Source organism: Miniopterus natalensis, chromosome 13 (assembly GCF_054644295.1).
Source record: "Miniopterus natalensis isolate mMinNat1 chromosome 13, mMinNat1.hap1, whole genome shotgun sequence".
Lineage (NCBI taxonomy): Eukaryota > Metazoa > Chordata > Mammalia > Chiroptera > Miniopteridae > Miniopterus > Miniopterus natalensis.
In genome coordinates, this window is record NC_142093.1 from 23,373,651 (window position 1) to 23,388,824 (window position 15,174).

Below are 15,174 nucleotides of genomic sequence, written 5' to 3' on the forward strand. Positions count from 1 at the left end.
GGGATGCAGATGAGCACCGGCGGCCTAGTCTCTGGTTCACACCCCTGTTGGCTCAGGGGGAGAAGAGTTTAGGGAGGAGGTGCAGCAGCTGGAGGACAAGGGGGAGGGTCAAGTTCCTTGAGTGCCTCTGAGAACGCAGCTCCCCAAATGAAACGTCCTTAAACTACCAGGTTCATTTCTTTGACCTGTCGTTGCCCTGTGGGTGGCCCCAGGTTTTCTGTCTGGAACCACATTCACTTGGCCAGCGCGGCAGCCCCAGACAGTGTCCTTGCCCTTGCCCTGGTGGAGCCTGTCCCTGGTCGTGACTGTGAGTTGTATGCCAGTCCTCCCCGCAGCTCAGTCCTTACGCAGCACCCAGGCGATTGCTCTAAACCAGCGTCCTTCGAGCACCGCAATGCTGTCTGGTGCTGTGTTGGCTGCGTCGGGTTTCCTGGGAAGCTGATTGAAATGACAGATGTTTAAGCCTCAGCCAGTGGGATTGCGGAGGGGTTCAGGAGCCCGTGGTGACTCTAATAACCATCAAGGCCTGAGAACCACTGTTCTGCACAACTGCTACTTGAGGCCCTAGAGAGGAACCATGTCCTCTAGGAACAGCTTCACGTAGGCTGTTCAGTAAGTAATGTTTCCATTCACAGCCATTCGCTCAGATATGTCCCTCTATCTTGCAAGTCCTTGGGCTTCCATCAGGCCCCCTTAGCCCTGATGTCCTCCCTGAAACACGGTGATATTTATGAGTGTGTCCTGTGCTAAGCCTCCTCTGGACCCAGAAGAACAGCTCTCTTGTCGTGGGACCGCACTTTGATGTTAACCACAAGATTTGTGCTTTGCTGCCCTTAGGCTGATAGGTCTTGCTCTCACCAGGGCCAGGCTGGACCATGCAGCGCCTAACACAGTGGGGGCCCCAACTGAGTAAATGTAGCAAAGGCTGAGTGCTTTTTTGGCTCTGCACAACCTATACACCACACTCGGCAGCCTTGGCTCCCTCACACCTGCCTCATCCTCCAAGCTTGTGCCAAGTTGGATTAAAGCACTAATAGGGTGGTTTTAAGACTGTAAAATTTGACAGCCTCAGATGATCTAGACTCTCCAAAGGGCCCTAAAATCCTAGGAGGCCAGAGCTGAAAAGGACATTAGAATCTGGTTAGAGCATCATCCCAGTACGTTCTTGAGGCTTCCATCCTGGGTCAGGGCACATACAAGAAACAACCAATGAACCCATAAATAAGTGGAACAGCAAATCAATCAATCTCTCTCTCCCTCTCTCTCAAAAAAATCAATAATAATAATAATAATAATAATAAAAGGACATTAGAAATCACCTAGTCTAATATTTCCATCACACAGATAACTGAAGATCAGGAAAGGAAACACAACTAGGTGATGCTGAGCAGGAGAACCTAGGCCCCAGCTCACAGTGGTTATGCTCATTTCATGACACCAAGCGGCTCCTGGGCCTTGTAAACATACACAGGCCAACACTGTTCTGTGTATGTAAGGTGCTCAGCACACTAAAGTTTAAACTAATAAAACACCCTCCTTTTGCTGCAAGTATTCTGAAGGAGTACAACCTACAGAATTTATTATAATATGCCCCAGAATCCCTTGTTAAGGGTTTAAATTAAAGGAACATAAAACAACCTCTATTTTACATTGAAATTGCTATGTTAAAATTTAGACTTGCCAAACAGTTGAATTAAGGTGTAATTATTAGCATTTCCCCAAAATGTAGGCAATCTTCAAAAGCACCCACCACATGGCTTTTTATATAGCACTTAATGTGCATTTAAAATTGGGTTTGATTGATGGCAATTCCACTGACACGCAGCTTTCCAAGAACATAACTTCTGTAGAAAAGGAAGACCACTGAAGGCACTTTGTTTAAGTCGTGCCACATAACACCAAGGTTCTGTTCGACAGTCAGTCCGTCCCTGCTCTCAGGGAGCTTATAAACTAAGGAAGCACAAAGCACAGTAGCCAAAGGAAACTCTAGGTTACAGTATGAGAATTAGTTTTACATGGTAGGTTGGTTCACCCCCAAAACAAATTGCATGGACAGGAAGGTCAAGCAGCTGCCTTTTTTGACGTTACCAAGTGGTGTTTGTGATAATGAAATTTTAAATAATTGATAGCTCCCCAAAAGCCCTTGACAGGTGCTGAGTCTTTAGCATTTGCGTTAGATTACCTGGAAGGTGCTCCGCCCTGAGGCCCCTCCCTCTCCCTCACTGTCCCAGGGCCTAGGCAAAGGCCCATTTAGCATCCTGGTGATTTTGACAGAGCACACCTGGAAAATCTCAGATCAGGGCCTGAAAACACACAGCCACCTCTGTAATTTTATCTTGGGGCGGTTGAGACCAAGACAAGAGAAATGGCTTACCCAGGGGTCACATATCTGATTAGTGTCAGAACCAAGATCTTATCCTCTGGTACCAGACTCCCAGGCCAGGGCACTTTTCATGTCCTTCAACGTCTCGTCCCCTCTTCCCCTCTTTCTCTCCTGCTCTCCCTGAATACCAACTCCCTTTCCTTCTCCCTCTTTCCCCCTTGGAGTCCCTTCCCTGGAATACCTATTTCTGAGTCATGCCCCCCAGAAACACTGAATCCAAACACTGCAATGTCACTGGCAACTGCTGAGTCAGAAGCCACTGGCTCCATCAATGCCACTGTCCCTCCTCTCCTGATTTTTAACTGCACCAGCACCCCCGTTTCCATCAGTGCATCTCAACCCTGGCTGCACATTATTACCCCTGGTGAGCTTTAAAGCAATTCCAGTGCCTGGGCTCCCCCCCATCCCTCCCCCCCCACCCCTGAGATTGTGATTCAGTGTCTGTGGTGAGCCCCGGGCACTGGCATATTTCACTACTCTCTAATTGAGAGCTAATGTCATGCAATATTCGTTCCAATTATTTTCATATACCTGCTGATCCTAATTTACCAGCTGATATGGGCGAAATACAGAGAGGGTCAAGTTTTCGGGGAGGTGAATGGATTCACTTAAGGCATGCAAGGGGCACCACCCCTCCCCTGCAGTCTTATCCAGTGCCTCTGCCTATGAAGAAAAATAGGACATAGAGAAATGCCATTTTCTTTAGCTCTTTTGGTTTTTGGAATAAAACAAATCTTCTGGCTGTGAAAATGCCCTCAGTGCCAGATGAAGGGCAGGGAAAGGAAGAACACAGACTTCATTTGGGCCAGTTCACCAATGGTTCTCAATTTTGACTGTTGGCTAAAATCACCTAGGAAGCTAAAAATCCCCCTGGAGGGCTGTTCCCTGATCATTGAAATGGTATCTCTGAGGGTGAGGCCAAGGTCTCTGCCTATTTTAAAGCTCCTATTGTGATACAGGGGGAGAGGCTCAAGGTCTCTTCCTGGGAGAGCAGAGGAAGAAGGGAATCATACGCGTGGGCTTCTCCCCAGTTTCCCAGGTGGTGAAAACCCCAAATGACCAACTGAGCTGCTAAGGGGAGGGCAGAGTGTCCAGCCTGCAGCCCCCTCACACGGGTGAACAGTGCCTCCTTGAGCCCCTCACAGAGCCGGGTTGTAGCAGTGAGAGTGGTCTTTTCAGCTTTCTACATTCTGAGCAGGGCCTAGTTACTTTAGAATAAATAAGTATATCACTTTCAGATGATTCAGGTAAGGTGGCTAATGTGGTCCCAGACCAGCAGCATTAGCATCACCTGTAAACTTGTCACAAATGAAATTCTCAGCCACTCCCCAAAGCTGCTGAAGGGACCGCTGGGGGTGGGGCCCAGCAGTGTGTGTTTCAGTAAGCCCCCCAAGTAGCTCTGCTGCATGCTGAAGTTTGAGAATCACTCTTATTTTAAGGCGGTAAAGACTCACAATTTAGGCCATTTAGAGGAAAATGGTGATGGAATTATACTAATGGGCTTGATCTAGGTTCTTCTGTATTCTAATTCAGATTTGATAAGACACAGTGGCCATTATCTGTTTGAAACAGAGAAGATCCTTTCTCCCCCCTTCCTTTCAGCCTTTAAAACATTTTTCTGAACTCTCTCAGCCGTCACACTCCAACAGGAAATGAGATTTCCCCTTGAGAAATGAGAGGCCGTTTCTGATATCTAGGAAGGTTTTCAAGCGAGACATCAACTTCTGATAGAGCCAAGTCAGGGGTCTAATGGGCGTACATTTCAGGTTGACAGGTTGAGAATCAGCTAGTAGTTCTGGTTAATGAGCGGTCAAGTTTCAGGTCATCCTCGCTCTCAAATCAACTGGAATTCTCTCGAGCTGCAAATAAGGGTGTAAGCATTTAAAAAGCTCCAAGCTTCCCCGGTGCAAGAGGAAGATCATCGCCCTTTTCTTCCCAAGGAGAGTAAGAACTCTCCTTTCCACAGATCATTTGGACCAGGCTGCTAGCCAGAGGCTGGGGCAGCTCCAGAACGGGAAGAATGCCTTCTCCAATACTGCACTCTTCCCCCAGGAAGATGGTTTCAAAGAACAAAAGATATAGTGTCATCTCTATATTTTAGTTCTTACACACACACACACACACACACACGCACAATTTTTTAATCTCTCAATTCTAATTTTCCAAGTAATAGATTTTTTTAAAAGATACGTTTTTATTGATTTTAGAGAGAGGAAGGGAGAGGGAGAGAAACACTGATCATTTGCCTCCTGAACACTGATCATTTGCCTCCTGCGCACCCCCTGCTGGGGATCAAGCCTGCAATCCGGGCATGTGCCCCCAGCGAATTGAACCAACGGCCTCTTGGTGCACGGGACGACACTCAACCAACTGAACCACACCAGCCAGGGCTTCCAGTAATAGATTTGATATGGGCCTTTGCTAACTGTTCTGTTTAGAGGAAGAAGATAATGTTTCTTTTTTTTAAAAAAAAATAGCATTATTAAACTTCCATCTTTGTAGCCTTAGGATTGAGAAGGGGACTGGCCTAGGAAAGACACTGGGCTTTCCTTCATGGCCATGTATTCCTGCCAGACACACGATGGCTTGGGTCAGGTTTTGGGAATGCTTTGATCTGAAATTTTCTTCCTTGTTTGGCTCAAGCAGATAGAAATGTTTTGTTCCAGGAGGTGGTTGCCTATGTGAGGATTGTATTTGCTCCTGTGCTATACCTCACATCTCCCCCTGCCTTTCAAAGTCCAGCAGGAAAAGACTGGAATCAGTGCACATGGTCTGAGTGTAGAGGCTCTGGTGTTTCTGCCACCCCCCTGTGCTCCCTGGCGTGTGGATTGTGGTAGGAAAGCGGGTTGTCTTTGTGAGTTTTTATTTCTGTTACTTTGCCAGCAGTCTGGTTTCCAAAACAACTCTCAGAACTTCTCATCAAACCCCACATTCACTTGAAAGAAATTGGCCTCTCCCCTTCCAATCTGTTAATCATTTTTCTCAAAGTTTTTTCATTGACACCATTTGAGAATAAAATTTCATTTTTTAAAAGCCTGTAAATCACCTGTGAGAGAAATATGAACACCATGCTCACATTTTTTTTAGTGCTTTTTCTAGTTTCTATATGAGATGAAAAGGGGAAAATAATGTTCATTTCATATTCTTGAACACATGGTGTGTGGTGGGGAAACCATGAACTTTGGAGCCAGATGGGCCTTGGTACAAAATCAGGCTCTTGCACTTAATAACTGTGCGCCCTTGGGCAAGTCACTCAGATTTTCTTAGCCCAGTTTCCTCATGTGTGTGGTAGAGACAATAATACCGATCTTGTAGGATCCTTCTGGGAAGTAGAGAAAATATGTTCTAATCACATGTTATACAGTAAATGGTGCCTATTATTTTTATTAGATTTTTCAAAAATGGATTTTATCTTTTGCTTGAGATATGCCAGGTACCCATTAGCCTTTGTAAAATTTCCAAAATTTGTCTCCTGCCACCACTGTCCCTGCAGGTCCTACAACCCTTTATGCCCCACAGTTTTCCTGTCTTCCCAGCGCAACCACTCCAAGAAGGATCTGCAACTCATCCACACTTAACTCATAATGGCCCTCCCAGAGGATCTGTGTTTAACAGGGCTTAAAGCCTCAAGCTTAAGGGATAAAGCTAACACAGTGGAGCTAAAAGCAACAGGGATCACTCTGGTTTTTAGGACACCAATATCTTTGATTTCCCAGCTCTCAGGAGCTAGGTCAGCCTAACTCAATTTTATGTATTACAGGGAACCGTGTGACTGTGGTTCTAATATAACCTGTCCTGTCAATATTTGTTTTTCCTTTCTATCTCCATCTCCATAGGCAGGATTAATATGTAACACAAAGTAGAGGCACAGTACCTAGCTCCCAAGAGGCACTCAGTAAATATTTATTGAGGTCATGAACAATTCTCATGGTTAAAAACTGTTCTAATGTTCTAATGTTCACCCTACATCTCTCCCGCTTGGTTTATCTATTTTCTCTTGAATTAAATGTCTATTGTTGCATAACAAATGCTTCCAAATATAGCAGCTTAAGACAGTAATGAACATATATTATCTCATCAGGCTTATGTTGGTCGGGAATTCAGCAGCTTTAGCTGGATGGTTCTGGCCCATGGTCTCTCATGAGGTTGTAGTTGGGATGTTGGCCTGGGCTGTGGTCAATGGAAGACTCACTTGGGGCCCGAAGATCCAGTTCTGATGTGGCTAACACACATGGCTCATGAGTTAGTGTTGGCTATTGGCAGGAGGCCTCAGTTTCCCACCAGTTGTATCCCTCCATAGAGCTGCTTGAGTGGCCTTGTGACATGGCAGCTGGCTTTCTCCAGAGTGAGTGATCCAAAAGAGAACAAGGTGGAAGCCGTAATGTCTTTTATGACCTAGCCTCAGAAGTTACACTCTGTCATTTCTGCAAAGCCTTTTTGGTTATACAAATCAGCAGGTCATCTCTATTTATTGTAGGACAGGCCTACACAAAGGTGTGGGCAGGGGTCACTGGGGGTCACCTTGGAGATTGGATACGATATCTCTCATTCAACCCTCCCCTATTTCCCCCAGAAACCAGAATTACCGTTTGTCTCTTTCCTCTAGATGGACTTCGGCCCTCTCCTTTTGGGCATCTCGTGACCTCTTAGGGTAACCAGACTCGCTCCTGCTTCAGGGGTGTGGGAGCAAGTGCTTTGGCCAGGGAGAGCGCTACCCGTTGCTGCTGGGATTCTGAGACTAAGACTGTGTGGTAGACCTTCACTTCAGCTTAGCCTTTGCTGCCTGGTCCCAGGTCCTGCCTAAGCCAAGATTGACTGCAAGGGCAGGCCCGTAACTTCACTGTATGAAGGGCCAAGATTTCGGGGTTGGGACAATGCCACCTCCTATATCTAAAGACCCAACTCCTGGGCTGCCCTGAGGTAATAAGGGAGCATGGGAGCTGGGTAATGTCGAGTCATAACTATTTCTTCCCCAGGGACCTAGTGACCAAGAGTATATACCTGCAAGAAGGTGACTGAAATTCATTCAAGGCAGGGCCTGTGGCCAGTGATTTTTTTTCCTTCTGGACAAAGATGTCTTATTTAGGGAACTTGATCTCCACTTGTACTTTATTAGCAGTAGGGCCTAAGCTAACTGGGTCTTCCTTAAAAATCTATGGCCTTAGTATATTTTCTTAGGTTCATCAAAATGGGAAAAAATATGTTTTCGCCATTCTTTTTCCCTTGGCAGTTTTCATGTTCACTGCATGGGAGTTTATAGCTATGCAGTGCAAAATTCGGCGATGTCTCTGTTGTTTTGCAGAGCTGTAAGAAACATAATTTTCTCCTCACTGGTTACTGTACTTTCCCCAACATTCTCATAACACTATGGAAGGCAGCTCAGGAGGAGGTAGGAGTTTCTGAGGCCCTAAGAAGCAGTAACTGGGGATTCATTAGTTTTCCCAGACTGCAGTGTCTCCTGGCTGGGGAGAGGTGAGCACAGAGGTTGGAGCATGGCATGCTTTCCATTAATAATAAAAGCATTAGGAGTTGACCTTCTTATCCCTGCCTTCATGTGCAGAGTTTTGGTCCCAGTCTGAGTGGAACAAAAGCTTGTAAGAAAAAGTGTAATTCAAGCAGGTTTTGACGGCAAGAGAAGGTATAAATTCCCCAGGAGCTATGGCCATCGTAGCTGTTTCTGTCGAAAGCCTCGCGGCTTGTTCACCTGTGTTACTCTTTCTAGGGAAGGTCCATCGCAATGCCCGCTCTGGAAACCAGCCAGGCCTGGGTCACTAGGAGGGAGGGTGGAAGGAAGGTGAGCGCACTTCTTGGTCAGTATGGACCATAGCACTGGGGAGAGGAGGTGTGTTCCTTAAAGCGAATCCGTCTGCTTCCTGAGAAGGTGTGGAGCCGTTCAGCGAATTGCCAGCCTGGACTTTATGACTTAATAATCATCTTCTTTTTATCTTTCCTCCATCCCCCTTTGTCTTACCATTCTTTCATTGCCTTTTGTTTTCTGCTTTTAAAATCTTGTGATTGCCTGAAACTGTCCTTCTTTCCCAGGTAGGCTAATAAATACCCACCTGGTCAGCCTGTGGGAACCCTGCTCAGGACTCTAGCTCTCTTTGGGACAGGTCAGGGTTTTCTTTGAAATTTTAACTTTAAAACATTAGTGAGAGCTCAAACCACCTTTGCAAAGGAGAAGTTTGGGGAAACCAAAAAGTCAGTTCATTGTGGTGTTTGGGGACACCGTGCAGGCACTTGTTTTGGGAAGCTCTGTGGAGCCTGGTTCGGGTAGGTGGGCCACTTGGCGTTAGAGGGTATGAGTTTAGCTCGCTGCTCGAATCTTCCTGAACTCAGCCTGCCGCCGACTGAATAATAATACTGGATGGCTGGTGGCAGCTGCACTGGGTAGGTGTGGGTTTTTCAATAACTAACCCCATGACCCTTTTGGCTTAGGTGCCTGTGGCACTAAAACCCTTGTTATATCCTCTGGTTTCTCTCCAGATCCTATAAATCTTTCACCTTTTACTGAAGATTTTCTTGGAGAGGAACAATTCTGAGTTTTTACCCAATTTTTTGAAACCTTGCACCCCCAGAGCTTATAAAAAAATTTTTTTAAAGGCTTGTTATATATTTGAGGGAGGTACTGTTAACCTTCACTTGGCATTGACACTCCCTCCTCCTCAGGACCCACCTGGAAATAGACAGACCCCCTCTGGGACTTCTGCCACTGTCCTCCCACAGGCATTTTGTAATACAGCATTTTAGAAACATGACCGATGGCCAGAGCCTGGCCGCATGGATGGAGCTCCACAGGGCTCAGATGCCCCGGAATTCAGCACCAGCTCCGTTTCCTGTTGCATGAATCACAGGCCCATCACTGGCACCGCAGGGACTCCTCGGGCCCCACCCTTGGCTGGTGCCCCACTTGGCTGATTTCCCAGGCTGGGAATGCTCTTGGAGCTTTTAGCAGGTCTGCCTGGAGGGGTTTTATTGTGGTTTCCTTCTGGCAAGCAGTGACTTTTCCTGGGTACCAGAGGCATACAGTGCAGTTTCAGGGACTCCATATGTCATTTTGAATGGATGGAGGAGGGAGGGAGGGGGGGGTGCAGATGGGCGGGAGGCAAGCGGACTTCTGCTGAGGTCAATCCGTGCTCTCCAGTGGTTCTCCACGTCCACCGGGCTTTGCATCAGAGCAGGAGGAGGTGGGATTGGGAGTTGCCCTCCACGTTCTCCCTTGGGCTCTTCCTCGGTGACCATCCCGTTGTCCGGCCATTGCTGTGTTTTACTCAGTTTACACTAGTGCCCCTCTCCCTACCTTATCCGTGTCCAATTATTTTCATGGTTTTTTTTCCTATAAAGCAGAAAACTAGCTGAAGTTTTGCTTTAATAAGTGGACAGAGCATAAGCAACACCATGAACAGAGAGCAGTCATTCAGAAAGCTAGGCAGAGGGAGGCAGGAACGGCTTCCATGAAGTCTGAGGTGCTACCTTGGAGCCCCCGGTGCCCCTGGCTAGGTCCCACAGTCACATGCGGACACTCCACCTCCCCTCGGACGCCTGCTCCACGCCGCGTGACTCTGGGAAGACACAGATAGCGGGACTAATCTCTTGGGGAATTCATTGCTGTTTCCTCTTTCCTGTTTTGAACAGAAATTTTCTTTAATGTATTGTGTGAGGACAACATGTGGAACATATTCTTTGGCGTCACATAAATATTTACTTAATAGTTCAAACTGTCATGATGCATTTATTTCACTTGAACATATTATAACCTCTTTTCATCGTAGCAAATAAAAAAAACAAAAAGGCACTGCCTCTTTGGTTTTCAGCACCTCGTTTTATTTTTTTCCTTTTATTGATCTTGCATTTTTTTAAATTTATATTTTTAATCAATAAGGCCATAAAATCAAACCAAAGAATCATTGAGAGGGAAAGTTAACTCCTCAGAGACTGGGTGGGAGAGGCTCCGTGTAGCTTCTGCCTGGAGCCCAGCCCGGCCACTGTTGTCCGGGATGCCAAGGTAATTCCTTGCTTTCTAGTGGAGGCTGTCTAGTAAGGGCCAAATCCAGAAGAGCTGAGAATAATCGAGAGAGTGGCCGTGGTCCATCCTTTGTGGCCAAAGGTCTGTGCCCAGAACAGTGCCTGGCATCCAGTACCCACATAGTAAACATTTTTGGATGAATGGTTTATTTTATACCCTTCAGAAATTCTCAATGTGTATTTTTGCTTATGTTTGAGTATATTTACCCCTTTCTCTTTGTACTTTCTGCAAATCCAGGCTATACACATGTTTCTTGGTTTCTTTTTCCTTTTGTTGTTTCTTAGTAGACTTAGCATATCTGCTTTTTAAACCACTGTATTAAATCCCATCATGTGGGTGTTCCGTGAATCAGTCAGGCCCCTTCAGCCTGTCTCCTGGTCTCTGGATGAGAGCAGGGCGGACGTGGGAAGACGTGGGAGAGCAGCAGCTGGAGGCGACTCCCGTACACGGAGCTGGGTGCAAGAGGCTCCCAGGCCGTCCTGCCATCCTCGGAGGCATGAGTGGGTGGGCCAGGGCGGCAACTCTGGAACTGACATCTCCTGCTTGTTGGCTTTGTGGCCTTCAACAAATTCGTTATGTAACCTCTTGGAGCCTTGATGTCTCCGTGGGTAAGTTGAGAGTAATACCACCGCACGGCATTAGAGGGTGGATGTAAGTTGCTTGTATAGCTCCTGTGTATGTAACAGTGCTCATGGGTATGTAATAGTACCTCATGCATATCTAATACTATCTCATGAATATGCAGGAACACCTCATGGGCATGCAGTCGTACCTCATGTATATGTAATAATACCTTATGAGTATGTAACAGTATCTCATGTATATGGATGGCGTAAAACCTCATGTACATGGAACAGCACCTCATATATATGGAACAGAACCTCGTGTGTATGGAATATTACTTCATGGATGTAAGATGCTGAGACTGGTACTCAGCACATGGCAGGGGCCCTATAAGTGTTAGCTGTTATTTTTCATTTCCTGAAAAATATCCAAGGTTTGACCGCTATTTAGACAAAAATACCAGGATGATTGAATTGTTTTCTTCGAGTTGTGAAATTACCTGCCTTGAGGACTGGGCTCATCATTTGCTTGGGTTAGCCTTCTGAGGAGGTCCCCAGCCTTTTCTCAAACTAGTCACATTTCTGACTGCGTTTGGCCTAGAGCTGAGTCAGGGTTCCTTCTCAGCCCAATCTTCCTGACCGTCTTCCAAGTCCGAAGATGGAGTCTGTTTCTCTAAAGCCCCTGATGGATGGGTGGGGGGAGATCATGCTGACTCTCTTTTTCACTCACAGTGGCAGGTGTGGAACATCTGGAGACAGCTGGACCCCAGCAGAGTGGGGTCAACAAGGGACCATCAGTAGGTTTTGCAGGGTGGGGTGAGGCTGTTCCACTCTTCTTACAGTAATGAGGTGTCATGTTGTGCCGGGGAGAGAGAAAGAAGCGAGCCAGCTTGGGCTTTAGGCAGAGCCATTACATTACCCCCTCTTGACAGATAAAAAACAGAGGCTCAAAGAGATTAAATGACTTGTTTGAGGACATAACACAAGTCTGGGGCAAAGACAGTCTCCTAACACCTAGTTCAGCCATACTGGCAGAAAGAGGTCAAAAGAGGGAGGTCAGAAAATATAAAGAAGACCCCACAGCGTACTTGCTTGAGGGAAGGGCCCTGTGTGCTGCAGCCCATAAATGGTCACACCAGGTGGGTGTGGCTGAGTGTGTCCAGGGACAGCAGTGAGCATCCTGCAGAGCAAGGCCCAGGTGCAGGGCACAGATCGCAGCTGTCAGGGGCAGGTCTCAGCTGCAGGGGTAGATCGGGGTGATTCTTCACTCAGTTCAGAAGCAGAGGCAGCTGGGAAGCTGATGGAATTTGTCCTGTCTGTTCTGTCTGTCCTGCTTCCCACGGCAACACTGGTTTCTTCTCCTGTTCATGCCATGTAGCCCCCACCTTGCAGCACGAGGGACCTTTCCACCACCTAATGCCTTAGGCAGAGAGAACTGCTTTTAAAAGTCCTTAAAGAGCATTAAAGAGGATCTGTTCAGATATTACAATACATAATCCCATCATCCTGGTATTGCATAATCATTTTTATGTTACTTTAAACCTGCAAATATATTTTATGTAGGGCTGTTATTGCACATTCTGTTTTTACATTTTATCATATTCCCACATGTTCCTACATAGTATTTCCTCACCATTTTTAAATTGCTGTACATATAATTTATTAGACCATCTTTCTAATGTTAGGCACTCAAGTTACTTCTGTTGACTAATATAGATATGCAATGGGGGAAACATCAATGAGTTATAAGTGTACAGCTTTTAGTTTCTTTTTAATTATTGACTTAGAGTGAATTCCTAAGGAGTTGCCAAATCAAAGGATGTGAATCTCTTTGCTGTGTTTGCTATGTACTGTAGTATTGCTTTCAGAAAATGTATGGCCTGTGGCAATGAATGAATAAATCAGTTTCATAGCAGCCTTCCCATTAGCAGATAATAGCATTTTAAAACGATTGGTTTCTTTATTAGGTATTAAATGGTAAGTTAGTGGTATATCAAAACTGCTCTGCTTTGCATTTTAAACATTTCCAATAAAAGTGAATATTTTATATTTCTTCTTCTATACATGGTATCTTCCTGTCATTTAGACAGTTATCTATAGGGGTCTTTTTTTAAATATATCTTTATTGATTTCAGAGAGAGGAAAGGTCAGGGAGAGAGATAGAAACATCAATGATGAGAAAGTCATTGATCAGCTGCCTCCTGCACACCCCCGGCTGGGGATCGAGCCCGCAACCTGGGCATGTGCCCTGACCGGGAATCGAACCTCGATCTCCTTCAACTCTCTACCCCTCAGTTTACACACCTGCAAAATGGAGTTAATAGCAGTACCCTTCCAGTAGGGTTATTATGGAGATTCAGTGACTTACTACATGTAATGCACTTACCATGCTGTGCTGCAGAGTAAGTCTTTGATAAATCACTGTTTGAGTCAGCTCGGCCGCTTTAAGAAAGCACCACAGGCTGGGTGGCCAAAATTGCTCTCTTCCAGCTCTGAATGACTGGGTTCTGGTGAGGGCCCTCTTCCTGATCTGTAGACGGCAACCGTGGTGGTGGGTCTTCGGCCTTCTAGAAACTGTCTGCTTCCATAGCGTTATACTTCCCCCTCCTTCTGACCTTTGGGAAAAGGCTCCTCGTGTCCTAGTCTGGGTAAGAGGCAAGAATAAGAAGACTCAGATTTAACAGGCAGCCACTTCTCTGAGCCGGGTGGCTGGGAGCAGAGGCAAGTCACACCACTGACTCCACGGCGCCCCATGGGGTGGACACTGTCATCCCCATTTACAGAGGGCGATGCCCACAGAGGCTCAGGGCAGGGGAACACTGCTGCCCAAGGTCACACTGCTCACATTGAACCCTGAGCCCTTTGACCCCACACCCTCTCAGTGTGTAGCTGCCGTGGGGGGAGCGGAGCAGCCATGCCAGAGCAGACTCGGGGTGGGGATGGGTGCTCAGGGCACAGCCTGGGCCTTCCCACCCTGTGTGGTCTCTCACTGGAGCTGAACAGTGAGGCTCCCCAGACCCCAAACCCCTCCACCACTGAAGGCAGCCCCCACCCCCCCTCCCGCTTCCAGGTGCCCCAGGATGGAGCCGCTCTCACGAGCAGCTGCCTTCACGGTGCTAACCCAGACTGTTTTCTCTTCTTTCCTTCCTCAGCCCCCAAAGACAATGAAGAGCGTGTGTTCAGGGAGCGCATGCGGCCCAGGAAGCGGCAGGGGGCCGTCAGGCGCAGGGTCCACCAGGTCAACGGCCACAAGTTCATGGCCACCTACCTTCGGCAGCCCACCTACTGCTCGCACTGCAGAGATTTCATCTGGTGAGGCCCTCTCTCCTGGGAACCTCTAGTTATGCCTTCTCTGGGGGGAGAAGTTGGGAGATTACCAACTTTACGTAAAAAGTGCTGATGTGCTTTGTGTCTTCTTTGTTTAATTGCAGAAGACTTTTCTGGAAGGCTAAGGGAGTGTTTGGTGCTTGGGAGAGTGAATGGAAAGAAACTATGGTTCCTGGTGACTTTATACTTAGGATCATATCACATATCACATTTAAGGAGTTAAAATTTTATAACCAGCAATGGTATTGTGATTGTGGTTTCTTTAAAAAGAATCCTTATCCTTAGAGAGACAAACTGAATTATTTACAAGTAAAATGATATGAGTTGGGGGAAAAATATGGTGGAAGGAGGGAGGAAGGGGCTGGGGTGGAGAAGATGCAGGACCAGCCATGTATTGATCATTATGGTGATGGGTCCATAAGGGTCTATTTCCCTACTTTTATATATATTTGAATTTTTCCATAATAAAGTTAAAAAATACTCAATTGCCAATATTGCTAATACAAAGCAGTTCTTAGTGACTGTTGTAACGCTGGTGCTGCTAGGATGCTGAGATTTCAGAGTGAGAGATTAGCGTTGGCTGGAGTGCTCAGGGAAGGCTTCTTGGAGGAGGTGGCATTTCTCCTTTCATGATAACTAGGATTTTGCTAGAGATAGGTAAGTAGTAGGCCTGTTTGGGAGGTGGAGAAGGGTAAGGAGCACTGGCCCTGGGGATTGGAGGGAGACTTTTAATGAATACCTACCACGTGCCAGGTTCTCTCTCAGGCACTGGAAATATTTAATTAAACCTTCCCGGTATGCTATGAGCTATGTATTATGAACCCCATTCCCCTAACGACAATATTGAGGCTCAGAAATTAAAACAAGACTCGCCT

General features: G+C 46.5%; 1 protein-coding gene and 1 non-coding gene across 3 annotated transcripts in view; both read left to right on the forward strand.

Moving 5' to 3' along the window:
* The window catches only part of PRKCE (protein kinase C epsilon), a 412,732-nt gene that overhangs the window by 249,408 nt on the left and 148,150 nt on the right, over window positions 1–15,174 (forward strand). For both annotated transcript variants that reach the window (XM_087823528.1, XM_087823529.1), the window contains exon 3: window positions 14,125–14,284. In XM_087823528.1, coding sequence (XP_087679654.1) covers window positions 14,125–14,284 — 160 coding nt within the window. The remainder of the gene's footprint in view (window positions 1–14,124; window positions 14,285–15,174) is intronic.
* LOC148091624 (U5 spliceosomal RNA) lies at window positions 8,850–8,966 on the forward strand. Its single transcript, XR_015715601.1, has one exon. It is a non-coding gene; the product is annotated as a U5 spliceosomal RNA (small nuclear RNA).